Raw genomic sequence first — 26,194 nt, forward strand, 5'->3', positions numbered from 1 at the left:
CCTGACATGCTGAGTTTTTCCAACAATTTTTTGCTTTTTAATCCTTAAAACTAATTAATTTAATTAAGTTTTTGGCATTCCATCCACATAAATGATTAGCCCAGTGTCAAATTTTGACTGATAATGTTTCTGCGAAATGCCTTGGGGTGTTCTGCATCTATTCAAACCAGAACGTTGAAAGCCAAAGTGGAGCAAGGTCCCATGTTGACGTTAGTTGAATATGGGGTCAGTTTGCCCTTAGAGAATCATACATTGCAATTTGTCATGTTAATGAAATTTTCTGTTAATGTACTACAAACTATTTCCAAAAAAATCAGCCAGTCCGGATTACGTACAGAAGGAAAGTAATTTGTGTTTGAGAACCTCTTTAGGTCCCCTATCCCATGAGCCTTTTGAACTTGCCCTCCCTGTTCCCATGCTCATTAAAATAGATACATAATAATGGTTATTGCTGAACAGCTTCCATGAACACAGACCCTTCTTTGGGGTCCATATTCTTTTTAGGCTCTTGAAATATGTTAGGAGAGAAGCAAAGGAACTTGAATTCTCACTAAAACTATCGGGTTTTTTCATTCGTGGGATGTGGGCGTCGCTAGCTAGGCCAGCATTTATTCCTAATTGCCCTTGAGAAGATGGTGCTGAGTTGCCACCTTGAACCGCTACAGTTCCTGTGGTGTGGGTACATGCTGTTGGGAAGGGAGTTCCAGGATTTTGACCCAGCGACAGTGAAAGAACGGTGATATATTTCCAAGTCAGGATGGTGAGTGGCTTGGAGGGGAGTTTCTAGATGGTAGTGTTCCCATGTGCCTATTGCCATTTGTCCTTCTAGGTGGTAGCAGCCATTGGTTTGGAGGGTGCTGTATAAGGAGCCATCGTGAGTTCCTGCAGTGCATCTTGTAGATGGTACACACTGTTGCCACTGTGCATCGGTGGTGGAAGGAGTGAATGTTTGTTGATATGGTGCCAATCAAGCGGGCTGCATTGTCCTGGATGGTGTTGAGCTTCTTCAGTGTTGTTGGAGCTGCACTCATCCAGGCAAATGGAGAGCGTTCCATCACACTCCTGACTTGTGCCTTGTAGATGGTGGGCAGTCTGTGGGGAGTCAGGAGGTGGCTTACTTGCTGCAGGATTCCTAGCCTCTGAAACTAACCGCAACTTGAAGATGTCAGGTATGTGCAGATTAGCACAGAAATTCTGAAGTTGCACTCTGTCACTCAGGGCTCCGACACAGGCTGCACTGTGGACCCTATTCTGCCGCACACTAGGCAAGCATTGAGATCAGCAAGAATTTCAACTTCCCACCTCCACATAATGTTTGAAACCTTTTGGACAAGGCATGACTTTTTAATCAGGGTGCAACTGGGATTTTAACAGTGTTGTGATTAATGAAATTTGGTAAACAACTGAACTGGCCCTGAAAAGATAAATTTATAATCGTGGAGTGCTGTTAAATGATTAAATAAGTATTTTTAAGCAACATTTATAAAATAATTTTTAAAAATGTTTTTCACCCCAAGTCCATGTCCCAATCTTTAATTTGCCTATGCAAAATGTTTAAAGTGATTTCATTTTGGTGCTTTTTGTTTCCTGCTTGGGTACCTGTGGAAATCCTTTAATGTGCTTGGTTCGTTGGACAGCCTGGTGACATCACTCCAGCTCCACACTGAACCTCCACTGTGAACCTCCACTACAATCATTGGCAGTACCATCACCCAATGATAAAGGTTAAATTCTCGCCAGAGAGATCACTCGGATCTCTCAGCAAGACTTATTTCATGGTCAGCGATGAGTGCCCTCACTTCGCTGCTCAGTGTAAAGTTCAGACTATAAGTACAGTTTTATTCCATTGATCTATCTATATTGATGATCTCAGCCACTTGTGGAACTCGCAAGTCCTTTTGTTAAGGATAAATTGCAAACAGAAGAAGGCTTATCACATACCGGCCGACCCGTTAGCCTGAGTCATAGAGCCATTGAAACTCATTGTTCTATGCATGAAAGCTATTCAAAGGGTAATTTGAATTGAATGGATCACTCAATTGAGATGATTGTAGCTGTCATAAAAGCTCTCAACGTGTGAAAGGCTGAAACACAGGATGTGAAGAAAAACAACCCCCTACCCGTTTTTTGGAAGAAGGACTTTGAACTCATAAAAAAAAAAACAAAAATACCTGGAAAAACTCAGCATCTGCGGAGAGGATTACAGCTGACGTTTCGAGTCCATATGACTCTTCATCAGAACTAAGGAAATAGAGAAATGAGGTGAAATATAAGCTGGTAGAGGTGGGTGGGACAGGTAGAGCTGGATAGGGGGCCAGTGATAGGTGGAGGCAAAGAAGAATTTGCCAAAGATATCATAGACAAAAGGACAAAGGGGTGTTGACGGTGGTGATATTATCTAAGGAATGTGCTAATGGGGACATTAAGGGTAGCAAGCAGGACAAGCTACTGGCAGATGGCCCTAGTGGGGGTGGGGTGAGGGGAAAGGGATCGAAATGGGCTAAAAGGTGGAGATAAAACAATAGATCGAAATAAATTTAAAAATAGGTGGGAAAAGAAAAAAAAATATTTTTTTAAATTATAAATTATTGGAAAAAGGGGGATCGGAAAGGGGGTGGGGATGGAGGAGAGAGTTCATGATCTGAAATTATTGAACTCAATATTAAGTCCGGAAGACTGTAAAGTGCCTAGTCGGAAAATGAGGTGCTGTTCCTCCAGTTTGCGTTGAGCTTCACTGGAACATTGCAGCAGGCCAAGGATGGGCATGTGGGCATGAGAGCAGGGTGGTGTATTGAAATGGCAAGCGACAGGGAGGTCTGGGTCATGCTTGCGGACAGATCAAAGGTATTCCACAAAGCGGTCACCCAGTCTGCGTTTGGTCTCTCCAATGTAGAGGAAACTGCATTGGGAGCAGCGAATGCAGTAGACTAAATTGAGGGAACTGCAAGTGAAATGCTGCCTCACTTGAAAGGAGTGTTTGGGCCCTTGGATGGTGAGGAGAGGGGAAGTAAAGGGACAGGTGTTGCACCTTCTGCGGTTGCATGGGAAGGTGCCATGGGAGGGGGTTGAGGTGTAGGGGGTGATGGAGGAGTGGAGCAGGGTGTCCCGGAGGGAACGATTCCTACGGAATGCCGCCGGGGGGGTGAAGGGAAGGTGTGTTTGGTGGTGTCATCATGCTGGAGTTGGCAGAAATGGCGGAGGATGATCCTTTGAACGCGGAGGCTGGTGGGATGATAAGTGAGGGCAAGGGGGACCCTATCATGGTTCTGGGAGGTAGAGGAAGGTGTGAGGGCGGGTGCACGGGAGATGGGCCGGACACGGTTGAGGGCCCATGGGTGGAAAACCACGGTTAAAGAAGAAGGAAGACATGTCAGAGGAACTGTTTTTGAAAGTGGCATCATCAGAACAGATGCGATGGAGGCGAAGGAACTGAGAGAATGGGATGGAGTCCTTTCAGGGAGCGAGGTGTGAGGAACTGTAGTTGAGGTAACTGTGGGAGTCGGTAGGCTTGTAATGAATAACGGTGGACAGTCTATCACCAGAAATTGAGACTGAGAGGTCAAGGAACGGAAGGGAAGTGTCAGTGATGGACCGCGTGAAAATGCTGGAGGGGTGGAAATTGGAAGCAAAATTAATAAATTTTTCCAGGTCCAAACGAGAGCATGAAGCAGCACCAAAGCAGTCATCGATGTACCGGAGAAAGAGTTGTGGGAGGGGGCCTGAGTAGGGCTGGAACAAGGAATGTTCCACATACCCCATAAAGAGACAGGCGTAACTGGGGCCCATGCGGGTACCCACAGCCACACCTTTTATTTGAAGGAAGTGAGAGGAGTTTAAGGAGAAATTGTTCAGTGAGAGAACAAGTTCAGCGTTTGAACTCATAATTGGTCACATGATTTAATGCAGCCATGTTTATTACCTGTTCTTTTTAAAAATAAACAACAGAAGCTGTTCAGATCAGAAACATTAGAAATATCATCTGAAAAGCCATGGAACCAGCTGCAAGACAGCACAACCAAGGTAAAACAGCTTTATCTTGTAAGAGGGAGAAGGAATCCACCCCCCACCCCACCCATCCATAAACCTGTTGCGATTTCAAGTTCATCTGAGAACCAGCACCCAGGAAATTCAGTTACAAGATGCATCACAGCTTACTGAGATCCTCTGCTTTTCAAGACCTCCACTCCAACTGAAGTATCAACTCAACCATGAAACTATAGGCCTGATACAAAGAGACTGAAATCATTGCAACCTGTAATTCTTTTGTTTTCTTTATTTGTATCTCATATTTTTGTGTGTGTGATAGTGTGTGTGAGATGTTGTGTTTAAACCTCTGGGGCACGTGTGTGGCAATATATAATCTTTACTTTTAAAATTCACAGAGGCCTGAATTTTACTTTTGGCGGGTGGATGCGATCAGTGGGCCCGGGAGCGGCCGGGAAACGGACTACTGACCACGATCTGCCCCCGACTGCGATTTCATGATGGCTGGCCAATTAATAGCCAGCTAGCGTGAAACGTGCGCTGAAAAGCACAGCGCTACCTGGGTGGGGACAGGAAGAGGGCAGGTGATGGCATCGGCGTGGGTGAGCGCTGCAAGACTGCTCCCTGAAGGCAGACAGCTGCCTCAGGGAGCTGCAGACCTTCAAATGATCAAATGAAGGTTTAAATAAGCTGTAAAAAAAAAATGTCCATGCATCACAATCAAGCACCTGAAAATACACCTCACAAAAGTGCTGTCCGCAGATATTTACATTTATTTTATTTCATGATCAAGATTTCATCCCACCCTTGGATGAGGTTTGATGAAAAATGTAAAGATCTCCTGGCTGATTCATCCATCCGCCCACCGTAAGGTTGGATGGTCCGCAAAAAACCGGGGACAATTGCGCTGTTAATGGGCTTAATTACCCTCCTAATTGCTGGCGGGTACGTTTTTGACTTATGCACGCGCCCGATGAGCAGAATATCGCACGAGTGCGTGATAACATCGGGACACTCGCCTTCTCGGGGTGGGCAGGGGGGGTGGCGGTGGAAGAAATACATACCAACCTCCCACATTAAAACACTTTATTCACAGACAATAATAAATCACACACATTCTGTGTGCGTGACATGTTTACATCCTTAACATATAAGCATTGATGTGAAACAATTTATAACTCACTAGGAGGTGTCCATTCTCGAGGGTGTTTTGTCCGGGACCATATAATCTGCTGATAAAAGCAAAATACTGCGGATGCTGGAAATTCGAAACAAAAACAAAAATACCTGGAAAAACTCAGCAGGTCTGACAGCATCTGCGGAGAGAAACACAGTTAACGTTTCGAGTTCTGGTGAAGAGTCATACACACTCAAAACATTAACTGTATTCCTCTCCGCAGATATCATCTGCTGATTCTGTTATTCTAATGAATGGGGTGGGGAGGTAGAGAATAGATAAAATAAAGCTGTGGCATTATCTGAATTTCTGTCACTTCTTTATTTTTCATGCTTTTTTAATATAATGCACCTTTTTCATTTTCATTCCTTTTCTAATTCTTCAGGTTGGAAATTTTCCATAAACACAGACAAAAATAATGGGCTATTTTTAACTTGCCACACACAATCAATGAGCCTCAGACCATGCATTCCTTAGCCCTCTTGCCTTTTAGAGAACAGTTTTGTTGGCCTCAAACTAAATATAGTAGTGGCAGGAATTCATGCTAATGGAAAAAAATGTGACCCCAAGTTGTCATCTGCCTGTAGTCATTCATTTGTTAACAGCTGAAGCAGCTCTACTCTAATTAAACCCTAATGGATAAAGAAGGTTGCATGCAAGATAAGCTTTTCTGTGATTATAATTATTTTTACATGAGGGAAACCAAGAGTTAAATAGTCACTAACACTTAAACAAAAGCACTGGCAAGTGAACAGATTTGAAATTATTGCCATTGCATTACCTCACATGCATTTCTTCTTACCAGGTGCATGAAGTGTGCAGCATTGCCACTGTGAAGCAAGTTTGGGCAGACTACACTCACCAAACTGAGCATGGACAGTGTCTAGAGCTGAGAAAGTACTAAGCCAGTTTCTCCTCCATCTCCGCAATCGATCGCCTTGTTCCCATATATTTATTGCAAGAAAGAAAGATGACCAAAAGAGCATAGAAATTCTCCATCCTTCCCCCTACCTTATCAATGCTTTTAGCTGCAAAAGTTTGTTTCCATGTCAGTATAAATAAATATTTTCTTGGACTTAATTATTTCAAACCCTCTTGTTAACAGCTACAACTTTCAGGAATGAACCAGGTGCCTATATCGATGCAGCTTTTTAAATTCTTTAGTTGTTCATGTCAACATCTGTGATGCAATTTACAATATATTCAGCGTATGAACAGGTTGTAGTATCTAAGTCATCATTGTAGGTGCTCAACAACGAAAGTGAAAAATCAATTAAAAGAGCAAATCCAAAAGCATACCACTAACTGTTCATGAGTATTTCATTCATTATTAAATTAAGCATACTTTGAATGTCAAGTGCTACAGTGACAGGCTCACTAACATCAGAAAATAGTGGAACAGAAAATTCTAAATTCAGTATTTTGCGGTGAATTTAGCAGCAATCTTGCCATTTTCTTTTAACCAGTTAGTGCTAAGACCACTTTTCCTGTAAATCTCTGCAGTAATCTCACTCAACTTTCAGCTTGATTGGCCAGACATTACAACAATGACTAAAAGTACTTATTTGACTGTTAAGCACTTTGGGTTGTCTTGACGTCATGAAAGCACTATATATATGTTTTGTCAAACATCTTAGACTTAAGTGCTATTCTTTCTGTAGTGTTACCGATAAAACATCCCTTAATTACTTAGAACTGTGATACCTGGAGATCGTAATTCAAAGTTTCTAAAGCCTTGAAAGGTTCTAAAAATGGTAAATGCAAGCCCTTTCTTTCTCTTCTATAACTGTCCTGCATGCCTCACATTGATCTTTGCTCAAAAACAAAATTGCTGTCAGTTTGTAGATGTATACCTGCACATTTTTGCATGTGACCTATGAGTTAAACTTACAACATTTACTGTCAAGACTTGTGCATGAGGAATGGCCATTTGGATGTGGCACAGGGAGTCAGTTAGTGCCCTTGGAACAGAATTATGAGTCCGTGCCTTTTCTCTATTAAGAAGCATTCGGACGTGCACTTGCGATGCCATGGCATACAAGGCTATGGGCCTAGTATTGGAAAATGAGAGTGGAATAGTTAGGTACTTTTTTGACTGGCGCAGACTCGATAGGCCGAAGGGCCCTTTTCTGTGCTGTGGATGGAAATTAAACCAAGAGTTTTGGAGAACCCTCATGGAAATGCACTAAATCATCAAGGAGACAAACTCAGGTCTGCCTGCCCTCGAATGATTAGAGAACATAAAACAATATGATGACTCCTGGATGCTTCCCAGATAATTGTTGCTGGAATAATACATGGATTTGTTTGATTCTATGTTTTAAGTGTAAAGCAGATAAATACTTCTTCTTCCATTTAGATTTCTACAAAGAATATTAAAGGATTTAATAAAATAAGTTCTGTTTCATATGTGTGAGCAACATAACCAGAAGTTAAAGTTGTGTCTATCCTTTTGGTATTGTGTCGATCAAGGACTACATTAGGTTACAATGCTGGATAATTTCAGTGCGGCTGTCTTTGCAATTTCGTACATTGAAGAATTAGTTTTGGATGTTTGTAATTAGTATCTACCATAGAAAGGATTATTTAGTCCACCCACTATGTGTGTACTGTATGTATCCCGGAGTAAGAGGATTATTGCTTAACCTACTTGTATTTTTTTTAAAGTAGCAGACTGCCTATCTTTAATTTTGCAACAAGTAAGGCAGAGCAGATGAAGTAGAGTTGAAAAATGAGATGAGTTGTATTTTTATGTGGAGAATTCTAAACCTTCCTTAGAAATATGAAATTCTGATGGTCCTTAATGACAAGCTTGAAATTGAGCACTGGCCTGGCAGTGAATTCTCATGACAGATTAGCCAGTTGGATCTGAGGCTGTTCCCTGAGGAAAGATGAGGACTTTACTGGATTATGTCATGGGTTTATCACTTTAGAATTCATTTGCTGTGGCATACAATAATTTGAGCTGTAGCAATCAGAACCTACTTAGTAAAAGCATATAATAATTTAAACAAAGCACTGAGTTCCTAAATTATGTTGGGGTGGGGCAAAGGTGCAGGATAATGAAATCTGCTCCTAAAAGTGCTTTTACTAAAATTCAGAATACTGTAGGTAGTGTAGTACTGGACTAATAATCCAGAAAACGGGTCCAAATCTCCCAATGACAATATTTTTAAAAATCTAAATATAGGGAAGCTGGTGTTAGTAATCATGGCCATGCAGTTGTTGTAAAACCCTAAGCTGTTCACCAATGCCCTTTTAAGGAAAGAAGCCGGATTGGCTTATCCGTGGTCACTAGCAATTCTGCAGTTGTTGAATTGTGTGTCAGCTGCAGAACTTGTGTTTGTTCAGAGTCTGGTGTAAAATGTAATTATTTCTATACAAGAACAGCAGACCTGAGTTGTAAATTCAATTGTGAGAGACACGGAGGGAGAGGAGAAAGAAAAGACATTTCAGAAATTTCAAGGAGGAGGGCCCTTCATTGTACTCGTAAAATGAGTCATGCCAGAGGAATGAGGATGGGGGAAGCAGGTGATTAAGTAAAAAGCAAAATACTGCGGATGCTGGAAATCTGAAACAAAAACAAAAATACCTGGAAAAACTCAGCAGGTCTGACAGCATCTGCAGAGAGGAATACAGTTGACATTTCGAGTCCATATGACTCTTCATCTTATTCAGTATGTGTTTAATTTGAGGTTTGCTATTGAAGTTTCAATTCGAAACAACAGACCTGAATAGAATGGCATTTGATTATTAATTATATATATTTTATGAAGATACTGGAGAGGTGGATTCAAATATTAGTTTAATAAGGAGCCTTCCTGTTTTCCAATGCTAATATTCCCAGCTAATAATAGTGTTCATCCCGTAAAATTAATTAATTTGAAGTGTAGGAGCTACTGTCATTTAGGTACATATGATGGTGATTTTACACACAGCAATATCCTTCAAACAGCAATAAAATGAATATCCAGTTCTTGTTGGTGTTGGCTGAAGGAAGGAAGTTGACCAGGAGAGGGGAATAATGTTTACTTTTGCACTTTAGCTGTGAATCGTTGAAAAGAAAAAAAAAATGAGCAGGGTGTATAATGACAGCCAATCCACAATTGCCAATTCTGCCTGCAACCAAAGTAAAATTAAGCCCTATGCAGCACTCTGCACTCTTTCCTGTCCTTAATGTGGTGCTGTGGGATCCTTCACACTACCTGTGCCAGCATTTTACAGATGCATAAACCAGTGAAGAATTACCACTAGCTTGACACATAGGCTCCTTGCTTGGGACTGGCACACGTGCAAACAATTTTCTTCCAGTGAATTCTGAGCATTCATTTGATGCTTCTCACCCAACTCGTATCTCTCCCCGAGACACCAGAAACTGCACTCCAAACTCACCGTTGCTCCAGCTGCAGAGCAAACACACAAGTTTCCTAAACTCAGCCTCCTAGTAGCCTTGTAGTATTTTTTATTGCAGCTGACAAACACGGAACCTCCCTGCCTTTCTGTGTCTCTGTGTCACTCGACCACTGTTGCCAGGCAACAGCCGTTTTTTCTTTCATTTAAAAAAACACACACTTCTAATCTCTTTTTACCATATTTCTTTTAATACACAAATATAGATATTCAACTTAAAAATTATGCGTTGTTCCTAACAACTGGGAATTAAATCCACAGCCACTTGGCTTTAAGGCAGGAGTACTACAACTAAGTTAAGCTAACAGTCAATATTGTGGAAGAAAATGGAGACTTGTGTACTTTGAGATGGTTTGTTAGGAAATACAAGAGATATCATAAGGTTAGGAAACCTTTATCACATATAATTTAAATTTGCCTGCAGAATCCCAGGGAAGATGAGTGTGGCTGTGTGCGTACTTATGTGATCCGAGGTGGTTATTGACCACTATATGCACATAAAACTTGGTAATTTCAAGGAAATGAAGAATAAGTTTCTTATAGCTCTATGCACCACTGTTATGGAACAAAGTGAATAAATAATTTGATGTCTCGATCAGTTTTCTAAATGTTACTGTTAAAGTAAGTATTACAAATTTTCATTTTGTTACTGATTATATATTTTTACTAAGCTAAAATCTTGATTGGCAGGTTTCCAGTTTATAATCATGGGCAGAATATTTCCATCGGCGTGCCGGGATGGGCCCGACACGCCAACGCATAAAATGACGCGCGATGACATTGGGCGTGCGTCCCGATGTCATCACGCGTCATTTCGGTATTTCGTTCGGCAGGCGCACGCCAGAGGTGGCTGTGCGCAAACTGAAATGTGAACGGCCTATTGAAGCCATTAAAAAAGTAATTAAACCTGTTTAGAACGCTGCCCGGCCAATCTTAAGGTTGGCGGGCAGGCGAAGAGCCCAAGCGGCCTTCGCGTTTTTCAGCAAACCTCATCCACGGGCGGGATGAGGTTTCCCTGAAGTTTGTATAAAATAATTAAGTAAATTTTCCAAACAGCACAAATATGTCCCAGCTCATGAGACGCTGACACGTGAGGGGGCATGTTTAAATAAATTTTCACTTTATTTATCGAAAGTTTTATACTCCATTCAATCTCCCTGAGGCAGCTCCATGCCCCAGGGAGATTGCTGCGCTCTTTTGTGCGCCTACAGGCCCCGACTCTCTCTCCCTCCCCCCGCCTGCACAGCGCTGAGCGCTACTGGCTGTGCGTTACACTGGGTGGGCCTTAATTGGCCTGCCCGCGTAAAATGGCGGTGCGCAGCCAATCGCGGGTGGCATTTGGCTCCCGCCCAGCCCGCCCGCCATAGGAAAAATTTTCCCCCATGTTTGCTATTGAAGTGTTTGAGCATTTCATGGATGCGCATTTGTTCAATAAAGATGTAGATGCGTTTTTGAGTTAATATGCTAAATCTTAGAGATGAACACCACAGAATCTCTTCCAGTTTTTATTTTCTCAGATTTTGATGGAACCCTGCCAGAGTTATCTGCCTTTAAATAAGCATTTGCTCAACAAGCCCATACAATCAGTGAATACCTTAAATCTTAAACTTGAGCAAAAACTGCCACTGGCGTTTCAAAATTATTATTTCTGCGATGAGAATAATTACTTCCCGTGCTCCTTTTCAATTCGATCCAATTTATTCCAATAATCTTGCTGTCCTCTATAGACCAACCTGCAGTAATGTCTCCATGTATCATATACTTTTGACTTTGAAAAAGTGGGTACAATGTTAATGGTAACCCTGGGTAAGATATCTACATGTCAAGTTAAACAAGGGAACGATTTTAAACCAAGAGCTACTGCATTTCTATTTATTTAGGCTGTTTTTGTTGGGACTGAAAGCACGTTCATGGTGATGCTGATGTCTGATTTCACTTTTATCATAGGTATGAATGCTGCTGTCCGTGCTGTGGTGCGTATGGGGATTTATGTCGGGACCAAAGTCTATTTCATCCATGAGGTTTGTCTATACTTTTTAAATTGCTTTGTATCATTTATTTTGGATTATAACAAACACAAAACAAAGTAATACGTGATGACTTCACTTTTTAAAAATTCTATTTTTTTTAATGGGAAGTTGCTGTCACAAAATGGTTGACAGAAAGTGCCAGAAATTGTCAGCATTCGTGCAACACATTGATCCACGTCTTCTGAAAAGAATAATGGTGAGGCTATTGGAGCTGAAATGCTATTATGGAGTAAATTGGACAGCAGCTTTCAGAGTCTGTACATATGCAGTTAGACGAAGAAATCTGAAGTTGCTGCTCAATTTATCTTGGTCCACCTGAACTACACTGTTACATCACTGGTAGACTGGCATTAAAATCCATGTATTGGTGTGAAATTGCTATACAGTACTTGTCCACTAAACAAGGCAGAAAAGGTTAGGGTTGGTGCATTCAGGTGTGAGTGAATTTTTAATGACATGACAAATCTTGATTAATGCCAAAAACCTGTCTGCTATTGGGGGCCAGATTTTGCCATCTCATCGCTGGGCAAACCCACACTGGGTGGCCAAAATGGAAGTGGGAGGACTCTAAATTTAAATTTCTGAACTGATTCCCACTGGCAGGCATTTTGACTGGCATGGGAATCTTGGCTGGCCATGACTTGGCGTGCACTGAAAAGTGATGTCGGGTTCAGCCTTTAAAATGCCTGCCTCAATTTTGAATTTCCCTGAGATTGTTATCTTCAGCAAGGTGAGTGGGTTCCTGAAGGCCGTGAGAAACATGTCAGATCCGTCAGCATGTGAACCTTGGGGGGAACTTGTTGTGGAGGTGGGGACCATTTGTCAAGTAAGGTTAAACGGTCTTACCTACTTCAAATGTCATAATTAGATGCTGTGTAATAAGTTAGTTATGTTTTTAACGCAGGGACTGATCATAGGATGGTGTCCTTAAGAGGTAGATGATCATTAAATTGACCAGCATTGTGTAAATGTTCACATGAATTAGAGTACTTTCTCCAGTGGATAAAGTGCTCTTCTACATGCAACAGTATTGGTAGTCTGATATTAGTGTGTCACCTGGAACTCTGTGCTTTGATTTTTACATTTAGGCAAAGTTCAGATATCTTTTTGAGCCTTTGAAATAGCTGAACAGATTGAAAGTCTACCGGTTGATACCTTGAAAAAAGTGAATAGATAGCCATCTGCTCAGACAACTTCAAAGGCACCATTGAACTCTAGAGGGTTTGTAAATACATATATGCAGTGGAACCCCATTCTGAATGCTTGGCTGAGTTCTAAACCCCAATAATGGATTTTGCTCATCATGAGTTGTATACACAGCTGTGTAAATTATAGAATGTGAGCTTTTTTGACAGTTTTGTGAGCTTTGTTTGACAGTTTTGTGAGCTTTGTTTGACAGTTTTGTTAGCTGTTAAGTTTAAAGTGTTTTGAAGAGGTTTTTGAGATGACTGGTTATTTTGATAGAATAATGATCAATTAAAAGGAGTGTTTTTTTTTTCAAATTGAGTTTCAGTGGTTGTGTGCTTGACAATCTTGAGTTCCCAAGGGATTAAAATCTTTGGAGAGGTTTTTGAATGATTGTTTGCATTTTTTTTAAATTCATGATCATTTCAAAGACTTCCCAGTATCATTGTTGGGCTCATGAGTTCTGTCCATTGTGGATAGTGGGTGAGTGGGCAGCAAGAGGACGTGGGTGTATGGGTGTATGAAGGGGCCATGGGAGATATGATGGGGAATGGAATGGCATAGGGAGCTTGGAAGATATGAGGGGATATGGAGAGGGCATGGGAAATATAAGGGGGTAAGGGCTGCAAGACCTAACAGTCATCCACAGAACTGGGCCCATGGCCCTGTGAATGGAGGTGGGCCTTGTAACCTGTTGGCGTGAGCAGCTGCCTGCCTGTGTTCCCATCTTAGGCCTACTTCGGGAGGCGGCAGCCCTCACTCCTGCCCGCCCCTGACACCGTGGTAAAAGTTACATTTGCATGCAGGTTCATTCAGAACTCAGAATGTGATATCAGGAAATGGCCTGACTCATGATTCCTGAGCTAATGATGAAAATCTGACTCTAAAAATTTAACTTGCATGTGCGGAGCGTCATTCCTTCAGAATTTAATTATTGTTGGAGATGTTAAAAGAAGTTGAACTTATTTTTACTTTGTCGCTTTTATCTATGTCCTTATTTTCTCTTACTTCATTTCACTTTCTGAATATGATTTTGCATTGAATTAAATATTCTAACTTGCGCTCCATAGTTTAGACTCCATTTTCAGTGAGGACTGAAAAACTGAAAAATTTTGATTGACTCTCTTGTCAATCAAAAATGTCTAACTCAACCTTGAATACATTCAATGACCCAGCTTCCACTGCTTGCTGGGGAAAAGAATTCCAAACACTAATGACCTTTTGAGAGAAGAAATTCCTCCTCATCTCTGTTTTAAAAAGGAGACCCTGCTTGCTCTGACCTTATTCATTTGTCTATTTTGCATGGTATCCTATCAAATGCCTTTTAGAAAGATAGATGTAGTGTATCTACTACATTAGCTCAAGAGCCACACTGTTGCTTGCCCTATTCATACATACCATTGATTCCCAGTAGACGGAGCTGTGCTGGATCAGGTGCCTGATGGCATTAAGTTGCTGATTAAAAGCCTACTTGGATGACTTTATGTACTGAATGGTGAACACTGTTCATTTGCTGTTGACCACAAAATTTGGTCCATTTTATAATTATGGACATTTAAAAAACCTCCCTAAGAATTTATACTTTTTTTATTTTAAAATTGAGAAACTCCCATCTAACTCATGTAAGACTAACAGCATAACACTCTACTCCCTTCTTCCTCATGCTTATTTAGCTTTCCCTCCCTGCATCTATACTATTTACCCCAATTACTCCTTACCATAATAAGCTCCACAATCTCACCACCCCCTGGGCAAAGAAGTTCCTTCTGAATTCCCTATTTGATTTCTTGGTGCAAACCTTATCTTGATGGCCTTTAGTTTTGCTGTTCTCTCAAGTGGGAACACTTTTTCTGTGTTTGCTCCTTTTAAAACCATCCTTAATTTTAATGACCTCTATTAGGTCACCCCTCAGCTTTGAGAAAAAGAGATCAGCCTGTTCCATCCTTTCCTGATCAGTATAACATTGCAGCATTGGTATCATCCCTGTAAATCTATAAATCTGTTTCTCATCCTCGACTGAACCTCGATGTCCCTTTTTAAAGTACGGCAACTGGAACTTTACTCCAGATGGGTCTGACCAAGGTTTGATGCAAGGTTAGCTCTCTACTTCTCAATTCTATCCTTCCAGAAATAAACCCTAGAACATAATTTGCTTTTGTAATGGCCTGCACTGCAACTTTTGGTGATTTGTATATTGATACTGCTAGTTCCCTTTGCTCCTTTATACCACTTAGATCCATATTTTGCAAGTAATGTGTGATTTCAATTTTCTTACCAAAAAAACCCCTCACAGTTAGCAATTAAAAGTTCATTTGCCAATTATACATCTATTCTACAAGTTTATTAATGTCTTCTAATTTGTTGCAGTCCTCCTCGGGGGTTACAATTTTCTCCCAATTTGGTGTCGCCTGCAAACTCAGAAATGGTGTTTTTGATTCCAAAGTCTAAATGGTTAAATTGTGAACAGTGGTGCCCCTATAGTCTCCTTCCTGTCTTACAGCTAGCTAGTTACCTGTTACTTGTCTGCAGACATAAGAACAAGAAATAGGAGTAGGCCATTCAGCCCTTCAATCCTGCTCTGCCATTCAGTAAGGTCATGGCTGATCTGCCCCAGGCCTCAACTCCTCTCGTGCCAGTTCTTCATAACCCTCAACTCCCCGATATTTCAAAAATCTATCTACCTCTTTAAATACTTTCGGTGATCTAGCCTCCACAGCTCTCTGGGGTAGAGAATTCCAGGCGTTCACTACCCTCCGAGAGAAGACATTTCTTTGTATCTCAGTTTTAAATGAGTGTCCCCTTATTCTGTAACTATGTCCCCTAGTTCGAGATTCCCCCACTAGTAGAAACATCTTCTCAACATCTATCCTGCCAATCCCCCTCAGAATCTTGTACGTTACAATAAGGTCACCTCTCGTTATTCTAAACTCTAATGAATAAAGGCCTAACCTGTTTAGTCATTCTGAAAAGTCAATCCATTCATTCCAGGAATCAGCCTAGTGAATCTCTTTTGAACTGCCTGCAATGCTAGTATATCCTTTCTTAAATACGGGGACCAAAACCGTACACAGCACTCCAGGTGCAGCCTCACCAACAACCTGTACAGTTGTAACGAGACTTCTCTATTTTTAAACTCCAACCCCCTAGCAATACAGGCCAAAATTCCATTTTCCTTCTTAGTTACTTGCTGCATCTGCATGCTAACTTTTTGTGTTTCATGCACAAGAACACCCAGATCCCTCTGTGCTGCACTTTTTTTGCAGTGTCTCTCCATTTAATTAATATTCTTCCTACCAAAGTGCATGGCCTTACACTTTCCTACATTAAACTCCATCTGCCAAGTTTTTGCCCACTCACTCAACCTGTCTATATCCCTTTGCAGATTCCTTATGTCCTCATCACAACATGGCCCTCCCACCTATTTTTGTATCGTCAGCAAATTTGGATACATTACACTCTGCCCCCACCTCCAAGTCATTAATATAGATAATAAATAATTGAGGCCCTAGGACTGATACTTGTGGCACTCCACTAGTTACGTTTTTCCAACCTGAAAATGGCGCATTAATCCTGACTCTCTGTCTTCTGTGTGTTAAGGGATCCTCAATCCATGGTAATACATTATCTCCAAAACCGTGAGCTCCTATCTTGTGCAATAACCTTTTATGTGGCACCTTATCGAATGCCTTCTGGAAACCCAACATTACATCTACCGGTTCTCCTTGATCAACTCTGCTTGTTATATCCTCAAATAACTAGCAAATTTGTCAAACATGATTTCCCTTTCACAAAACCATGTTGACTTTGCTTGATTGCATTAAGCTTTTCTAAATGTCCTTCTATTTCTTCCTTAATAATGGACTCTGGCATTTTCCCAACGACAGATGTTAGGCTGACTTGGCCTATAGTTTCCTTTTTGTCTCCCTCCCTTCTTGAACAGGGGCGTTACATTAGCAGTTTTCTAATCCGCGGGGATCCTCCCAGAATCCAGTGAGTTCTGGAATATTTTGACCAATGCCTCCACTATTTCTGCAGCCGCTTCCTTTAAAACCCTTGGATGCAGGCCATCAGGTCCAGGCGACTTGTTTGCCTTTAGTCCCATTAGCTTGTCAAGTACTTTGTCCCTCGTGATAGAGACTGTTGCAAGATCTTTCCCCCCATTAGCTCCTTGCTTATTTGATATCTTTGGAATGTTTATAGTGTCCTCCACCGTGAAGACCGATGCAAAATATTGGTTTAAATTATTTGCCATTTCCCTGTTCCCCATTATCAATTCTCCAGTTGCATCTTCCAAGAGTTTCATGCTCACTTTAGCTACTCTCTTTCCTTTTATATACCTGTAGAAGCTCTTGCTGTTTGTTTTTATATTTCTTGCCAATTTATTGTCATAATCAATTTTCTCCCTCTTTATTAGCTTTTTAGTCATCCGCTGCTGGTTCCTAAAAAAAAATTCCCAATCCTCTGGCCTACCACTAGTTTTCACCACTTTGTATGCCTTAGTTTTTGATTGGATACTCTCCTTGACTGCTTTTGTTAACCATGGGTGGTTCATCCTTCTCATCAAGTCCTTCTTTTTGACTGGGATAAATTTTTGCTGAGTGTTATGAAATATCTGCTTAAATGCCTGCCACTGCTTATCCACTGACCTTCCCCTTAGCCTATTTTCCCAGCCCGCTTAGGCAACTCTTTCTTCATACCTCTGTAAGTGCCCTTATTTAAGTTGAGGACGCTGGTTTGAGTTCCGAGTTGCTTACCCTCAAACTGAATTTGAAATTCTACCATGTTGTGATTGCTAGCCCCTAGAGGATCCTGAACTACGAGATCCCTTATTAATCCTACCTCATTACACATTACATTTGGGGTAGGTGGTGCCGTAGTGGTATTGTTGCTGTACTAGTAATCTAGACACCCAGGGTAATACTCTGGGTACCTGGGTTCAAATCCCACCATGGCAGATGGTGGAATTTGAATTCAATAAAAATCTGGAATTAAAAGTCCAATGACATTGTGGATTGTTGTAAAAACCCATCTGGTTTGCTAATGTCCTTTAGGGAAGGAAATCTGCTGTCCTTACCTGGTCTGGCCTACATGTGACTCCAGGCCCACAGCAATGTGGTTGACTCTTAAAATGTCCCCTGAACAAGGGATGGGCAATAAATGCTGACCCAGCCAGTGACATCCACATCCCATGAATAAAGAAAAAAAATTACTAGATCTAAAGTAGCCTGTTCCCAGGTAGGTTTTGCAATGTATTGCTCTAAGAAACAATCTCTGATGCACTTTACAAACTTGTCTTCCATGTTAACCCTGCCATTCTGATTTTTCCAGCCAATATGCCGACTAAAATTACCCATGACTATTGTTGCGCCCTTCTTACATGCCTCCATTATTTCCCAATTTATACTTTGTCCTGCAATGAGGCAACTCTTCAGGGGCCTATACCCGTGACTTCTTCCCCTTGCTATTCTTTATTTCTACTCAAACTGAGTCCACATCACGATCTCTGCCACCTATATCACTACTCACCACCGCACTGATACCTTCCTTTATTAACAAAGCTACCTCACCGCCTTTTTCCTTTTTGCCTATTTTCCCAGAACGTCGAATACCTTTGAATATTGAGTTCTCAGTCTTAGTCATCTTGCAACCACGTCTTTGTAATATCCATTTATTTCTATTTGTCCCGTCAACTCATCTATCTTGTTACAAATGCTGTGTGCATTCAGTTAAAGAGCCTTAAGCTTTGACTCTTTACCACTATTACTTATTCTGGCTTTAATTTCTGCTGCACTTCTCTGTTTCAATTTCCTGCACCTCTGCTCTCTCGTTTCTTTTTGGTTTTTTAAACTTCCCTTCAATTGAGCCCTCGACACCCCTCCCAACTAATTAGCTTAAAGTCCTATCTACAACCCTAGTTATACGATTGGCCAGGGCACTGTTCCCAGCATGGCTCAAGTGAAGCCTGTTCCAATGGAGCAGCTCTCTTCTTCCCCAGTACAGTTCAACCTTCCTTCTTGTAATGAGTACAACATTAGCTATCTGACAGGTCTCTTGCATTGCGTATTTTCTAATGAATTATTAAATTTGTGTAATAATGCCTCTGCTATCTCTTTCCTAGATTCTTGTAGGATGTGGGGATGCAATCTGTCTGGGCTAGAGGTTTTATCGGCTTTGAGTTTGATTAGTTTATTTAATGCTTCTCCTCCATTATTTTAAATACTGTTACATCATTTCTAATCTTCAAATCTCTTCCAATATGTGTGTCTCTGTTGAATACTGGAGCAAACTAATTGTTTCATATTTCTGCCATTTCATTATTACTGTCTGTGATTTTATGTTTCCTTTAATCTGGAAGAAAACCATTCATCACTCCTCTATTTTGTGTTCCTTAGTCAGTTCTGTCTTCATGCTGATACTGCCCCTGCTATCCCACGGGACTTAGTTTTGCTAAGATGACCTTCACTGCACAGATTGCAGTGATGCAAGAAAGGCTACCAGCACATCCTCAGGGGGCTTCATTTTTGTCAATGACATGGGACTTTGATTAGATCTTGGCAGAAGAAGCATGTACAATTCTGGATATCCCCGTTATGCCCATTATGGGAAAGACCATTCAGTGTGAATCCTTCTTACATTTACCTTCTCCTTGGGCTATATGTTTTCAACGGCACAAGTTATTGAATCGGCATCTGCTACATGGATTGAAGGTCATGCAGATTCAAGCAGACTGCAGTGAATCTGTCAATGTATCAATTGATGTGAAAAACAGGTTGCTGTAGTGTGCTATATTGTCTTTCTGGCACAATATTTGTTCTAAGAGCGAGTAATGTCAAATTTTGTTCTTTGGGTTTTTGAGTTTTGAATCTTAGAAATATGAGTGCATTGCTTTATCAAAGCTATTTGAATTATTATGCAGAATAGAATGTATGCAAATGAGGTTGAAATAATAACATGTTTCTATAGCGTTGTATCCTATATTCTAATTTCTCCCTTCATCATTCCAATGACAACCGTGGAATGGTGGACGCACAGTCCTATTCAAGCAAGGTATTGTCAGTTGCAGTGTAGGCATTGTAGGTCGTCCTTCATTGATGCAGGGCTCCTGTCACATGCACCTTCCTGTGATGGTGCTTTTCTGTGGCAATCTGAAGATTCAAATTTCCACATTCCAGTATGGAGAATATGGCATGAAGTGCTTTAGTCACATGCAGTCTGTTTCCAGTTGAAGTCAATCTGACAAAAAAACGATGTCTTATTTAAATGAGTCTTTGTATCTTAGTTTTGGCTGCCCAACGGTCTACTGGCTCCATCAAACTTTCCATACAGTGCATCGTTTTGTAGGTGACTATCATCCATTCTAACAACATGCCCCAGCCACCATAGTTGTTTGAGTGTTGCTGTGATGCATTTGAGTTAGAAAACTGCATCATTGCTGTGCTGCAATGGATCTCAAGGATCTTTCTCAAGCAAAGTGTGGGAAATGAATACAACCTACGTTTCTGATATGTAGTTCAAGGACCAGGTTTCGTTTAGAGGTGGGAAAACGCGAGCCGGGCCCTTTTTGCTGGTTCTGAAACGCGAATCCTGTAAGATCTGGTGTTTGCCTTAATTTACTTGTAAGACTTAAGTTAATTACAGTTGCAGATTAAGTTGGGAGAGCAAATCAAAAAGGGACTTCCAGCTCAGACCAGCTACAAAACCACACCGTTACGAAGGTGTTTTCAAAAGCTTCACAGATTTTATTACGTTTTCTACAGTAAACACAAAGTTATGATACTTAGCAATTGGCAGTGGTCAGCAGTTACATTCATGATGGATCTCCGCTCCTCAACTTCTTCTGGTTGACTGGGCGCCTTGTCTCTTGATTGAAGTCTATCTTCTATCTTTTCTTCTTGATGATGATGCATGCTTAGTATCTTTCAAATCCTTATTTTATACACTGTTCCCAGTTTGGGTCTGTGCCATATCAGGTAAAACCCTGGCCACTGTCGGGATGAAGTTTCATGTCTGTTTTTAAAAGCTTTAATAAATTTTATGTGATATTTATTAACATGTCCCATCTCGTGTGATATTGTCACATGAGGGGGACATGTTAATAATTTTTTAATTTTTCTATTTTTAAAGTTTTTTAGACTGTCACTAATCTCCCTGAGACAGCACTTAGTCTCAGGGAGCAGTGCGCTCTTTCGCGAGCATGTGCGAAAGAGTGCACTTTGACAGATGGGGAATCCCTCCACCCCCTGCACAGGAAGTGCATAGTGCTTCCTGTCGGGAAGGCCACTGGGCGGGCCTTAATTGGCCCGTCCACTCAAAATGGCGGCGGGCCCTGTTTCGGTGGCGGAGTTTGGCTGCCCGCTCGCTGCCGAGCCGGTGGGGCCCGCCCGCCAACCGAGGGCAAAATTCTGCCCCCTGTATTCTGACACAGCAGATGGTAAATACTGAGCTGTTCAAATCCCAGAGGGAAATTTGAAACAACTGTCATAACCAATGTTTGTAATGTGTATGTTTTGAGATTTAGGTTATAATAAGACCACAGAGTCTCAAGAGATTTTTTATAAAACCAAATTAAGCATTTATTAATTAAAAGATACATATGTCTACTACTATCACAACTTCTAAAAATCCCCTAATTAACCTGACTCCCAGTTATACCTCCATTAAGGGAACAGTGAAACAAACAGATTTAAGCATTTTCTTTCAGCCCTGGGTCCTTGCAGACAGCGGCTTGAAGCTTACAGGCTGGAGGCTTTAGATCTTAGAATCCCTCTTTTGCCAACAACCATCTCTTCCTTTATACATATTTTCCTATTTGAATGCAAATTCTCATTGTATCACTAGGTTTTTTGAGCTTTACCTCTTCTAACAATAAAACCATTTCTTTGCACCAATTTTATTAGTAAGCTTTGGAAAAAGTAAACACATTGTTTGGCTTGTTCTGGCTAGGTGTAATATTTCACCCATTCTTTTGAATGGTTTATTTTAAAAATGCAAATTGCCCCCTTTACACTTCACTTTCTGACTTCCCTTTGTTTATCTAATTGGCATTTCAAATGTACTTCTCTTCCATACATCAAAACCCCTACACCAGCTGGCTTTAATCCAATCTACACATAGACACAGACACCACTTGAACTCTATTTTAAAATAACTTCCAATAACATTATAGACATTATTACATCTTCTTGACATCCCCCTCCTTATCAAAAAATGAACAGTCATAATTCTAACAGATGGCTTCATTTTTATTAATCATCTTGCACTATTTCCTATACCTATCCATATACTTACTCTGTTACATTACCAGATGCATGCATTAACTTAATATATATACTAATCCTTGGTATCAACAGAAATCATTCAAGTTCAGTGTCCAGGCTTTAAATGTCCAATTTTCCCTTTAAGCTTCAAACTCTTGATAATGCACTTGCAAACAGATTTTCTCGACCAGTACATGTATTATCTGTAGATTAGATCATTGCACTAATAGGCTCCATCTGAATAGCCTTGTACTTATGTCTTGAAATTTGTCCAGAAACTTTAAAGGATTGTGGTCTGTATAAACAATTCTTTCTGACGAATTATTTGCCACATAGATTTCAAAATGCTGCAGTGCTAACACCAAATGCAACGTCTCATTTTCAATAGTTGAAGATCCTTATCTGTTGTGCAGTCAATTTCAGTGACAAACATCCTGTCGGTTTTCAATTCCAGCATCGTTATCTTGTAACAGTACAGCCCCAATGCCTATATCATTTGTGGTCAATGGCCAACTTAGAACTATAGAACCATAGAAAAGTTACTGCACAGAAGGAGGCCATTCGGCCCATCTTGTCCATTTTTAGCCTGAGGATACCCAGGTGCCCTTTCTAATCCCACCTTCCTGCACCCGGCCCATAGCCCTGCAGCTTACAGCACTTTAGATGCAGATCCAGGTACTTTTTAAAAGAGTTTAAAGTTTCTGCCTCTACCACCAACTTGGGCAGCGAATTCCAGACACTCACTACCCTCTGCGTAAAAAAGTTCTTCCTCATGTCCCCCCTACACCTTCTGCCACTTATCTTGAATCTATGTCCCCTGGTTCTAGAATTCTCCATCAAGGGAAACAATTTTATCCTGTCCACTCTATCTATTCCCCTCATAATTTTGTACACCTCAATCAAGTCACCTCTCAGCCTTCTTTGTTCCAGGGAAAATAACCCCAACCTATCCAATCTCTCCTCGTAGCTACACTTTTCTAACCCTAGCAACATTCTTGTAAACCTCCTCTGCACTCTCTCCAGAGCTATTACGTCCTTCCTGTAATGTGGTGACCAGAACTGCGCACAATACTCCAGTTGTGACCTCGCCAGTGTTTTATACAATTCAAACATTATATCCTTACTTTTATATTCTATACCTCTACCCATGAAGGAGAGCATTCCATATGCCTTCTTTACAACTTTGTCTACTTGAACTGCTGTCTTCAGGGACCTGTGTACTTGTACAACAAGATCTCTCACTTCATCTACCCCTCTTAGTATATTCCCATTTATTTTGTAATTCCTGTAACTGTTTGACCTCCCTAACTGTATGACCTCACACTTCTCTATGTTAAAATCCGTCTGTCACTTTACCGCCCACTCCACCAACCCATCTATATTGTTTTGGAGATTATGGCTATCCTCTACACTATCCACTACTCAGCCAATCTTTGTGTCATCTGCACATTTCCCAATCATGCCCCCCATGTTCACATCCAAATCGTTAATATATAACACAAACAGCAAGGGTCCCAACACCGAGCCCTGTGGAACACCACTTGAGACAACTTTCCATTCGCAAGGGCGTCCATCGACCATTACCCTTTGTTTCCTGTTACAAAGCCAATTATTTATCCAGTTTGCCACATTACCCTGAATCCCATGGGCTTTTACTTTCCTGACCAATCTGCCATGTGGGACCTTGTCAAATGCCTTGTTAAAATCCATGTACACAACATCCACTGCACTACCTTCATCAACCCTTCTTGTCACTTCCTCAAAGAATTCAATCAAATTTGTGAGGCAAGACCTTCCTTTAACAAATCCATGCTGACCATCCCTGACTAGTCCATGCCTTTCCACGTGACAGTTAATCCTATCTCTCAGGATTGATTCTACTAATTTGCTCACCACCGATGTAAGACTAACTGGCCTATAATTGTTTGGCATTTCCTTTGATCACTTTTTAAACAATGGAACTACGTTTGCATTTCTCCAGTCCTACGGTACCTGCCCTGTATCTAGTGAAGATTGGAAAATCATCCTCAGAGCATCTGCTATCTCCTCCCTGACTTCCTTCAGCAGCCTCGGAAACAATCCATCTGGCCCTGGCGACTTATCAACTTTCAAGGATTTCAACCCTTAAAGTACTTCCTCTCTCTTTATGACTATCCCGTCCAATATCTCGCAGTGTTCCTCCTGGACTACTATATCTACATCCTCCCTTTCCTTTGTAAACACGGGGACAAAATATTCATTCAAAACCCTTCCCACAGCCTCTGCATCTACACACAAGTTTCCATCTTCATCTCTGATAGGTCCCACTTTTTCCTTAACTAACCTTTTAGCATTAATGTATTGGTAAAGCATCTTTGGGTTATCTTTAACTTTACTTGCTAATCTTTTTTCATGCCCTCTCTTTGATTTCCTTATTTCCTTTTTTAATTCGTCCCTGCACTTCCTATATTCGTCTAAGTTATCAGCAGTGCTTAGCTCTTTGTGCCTATCGTACGCTTTCTTTTTCTATTTGATCTTCCACTGTATTCCTCTAGACAACCAGGGAGGTCGAGATTTGGCAGTACCACTCTTATTTTTGTAGGGGGCATGTCTACTTTGTACAATTAGGATCTTGCTTTTTAGTGCTTCCCACTGGTTTTCCACTGTTTTATCCTCCAGCAGTGCTGTCCAGTCCACCTTAGCCAAGTCCCTTCTCATTTCTGCAAAATTTGCCTTCCCCCAGTTCAAGACTTTTACTTCAGCCTTATCTCTGTCCTTTTCCATGGTAATGCTAAATCTGACTGAATTGTGATCACTGTCTCCGATATGGTCGTCAACTGTCACTGCACCCACTTGCCCTTCTTCATTCCCCAAGACTAGGTCTAGAATTGCATCTCCTCTCGTTGGGTTTGTCACTAATTGGTTGAATTTTCCTGGACACACTACATGAATTTTTCTCCCCCTTATATTGTTTGAATCCCAGTTGATATTAGGTTGGCGTGATTGGGTACTGCCAAAACTGGTGTCGTAGTTAATACAGTTTTCAAACTGTCAAATGCCTTTTGACACTCCAGTGTCCATTGGAACTTCTTGCTCTTTTTTAATAGTTCAGTCAGTGGAGCAACCATACTGCTAAAATTTGGTACAAATTTCCAGTAAAAGTCACTCATGCCCAGAAATTTCTCAACTTCTCATTTTGTTGTATGCACTGGGAAATCCACAATAGCTTTGACTTTCACATCTCTCGGAGCCACCTTACCATGTCCAATGGTGTGTCCTAGATACGTAACTTGCGCTTTCGCAAATTCACTTTTAGCCAAGTTCATCACCAAATGGCTTCTTGTAGTCAAGTAAATAATTCCTCCAGATGTTGTAAATACTCATCCCATATCTGACTGAAAACAATTAGATCAGCACAATTGCTTAGACCTGCAATTACTTTGTCAGTTTTTGAAATGTCGCAGGTGCATTCTTCATATCAAATAGCATGACTTTAAACTGATATAGTCCATTTGGCATCACTAAAGCCGATATCTCCTTTGCCCTCTCTGATAACAGTACTTCTCAATATCCTTTTAGCAAGTCAATCTTTGTGATAAATTTAGATTGTCCCACTTTCTCAATACAATCCTCCAACTGTGGTAGAGGATATGAATCCGCTTTTGTCAGCGCATTCACCTTTCAATAGTCCACACACAGTCTTTGTGATCCATCCGTTTTCGGTGCCAGTACAATAGGCGAACTCCAGTTACTGCAACTAGGCTCATTGATATCATTTTTGAAGCATGAAACCAATTTCTTTCTGTACTTGTGATGACTTTGCCAGATTTAATCTATAAGGATACAGCCTTATCGAAGATGAAACTTCTACAGACACATCATGTATAGCTAAATCTGTCCTCCTCAGCTTATTTCCACAGTGTGACGGCAATAACTTTTCCAATCACTTTGACACTTGTCTGGAAGGTAACTCAATATTACATTTAAGTGTTCAAGTACCCCTTTATTATCCAATTTGATTAACGGAAATAAATTTCAGAATCCTGCATTCCTACCTCTTGTTATCTACCACCACTAATACCTCTTTTTGGTCCTCTTCCTTGTCAAAGTACTTTTTAAGCATATTTACATGATATACCTCTGCTTCTTTCTTCCATCTGGAGTATTTATTA

At 40.9% G+C, this 26,194-nt stretch overlaps 1 protein-coding gene across 2 annotated transcripts in view; it reads left to right on the plus strand.

Moving 5' to 3' along the window:
* The window catches only part of pfkpa (phosphofructokinase, platelet a), a 131,890-nt gene that overhangs the window by 9,538 nt on the left and 96,158 nt on the right, over positions 1 to 26,194 (plus strand). For both annotated transcript variants that reach the window (XM_078537418.1, XM_078537409.1), the window contains exon 2: positions 11,519 to 11,592. In XM_078537418.1, the coding sequence (XP_078393544.1) occupies positions 11,519 to 11,592 (74 nt within the window). The remainder of the gene's footprint in view (positions 1 to 11,518; positions 11,593 to 26,194) is intronic.

This window comes from Cetorhinus maximus, chromosome 3 (genome assembly GCF_964194155.1).
Source record: "Cetorhinus maximus chromosome 3, sCetMax3.hap1.1, whole genome shotgun sequence".
Lineage (NCBI taxonomy): Eukaryota > Metazoa > Chordata > Chondrichthyes > Lamniformes > Cetorhinidae > Cetorhinus > Cetorhinus maximus.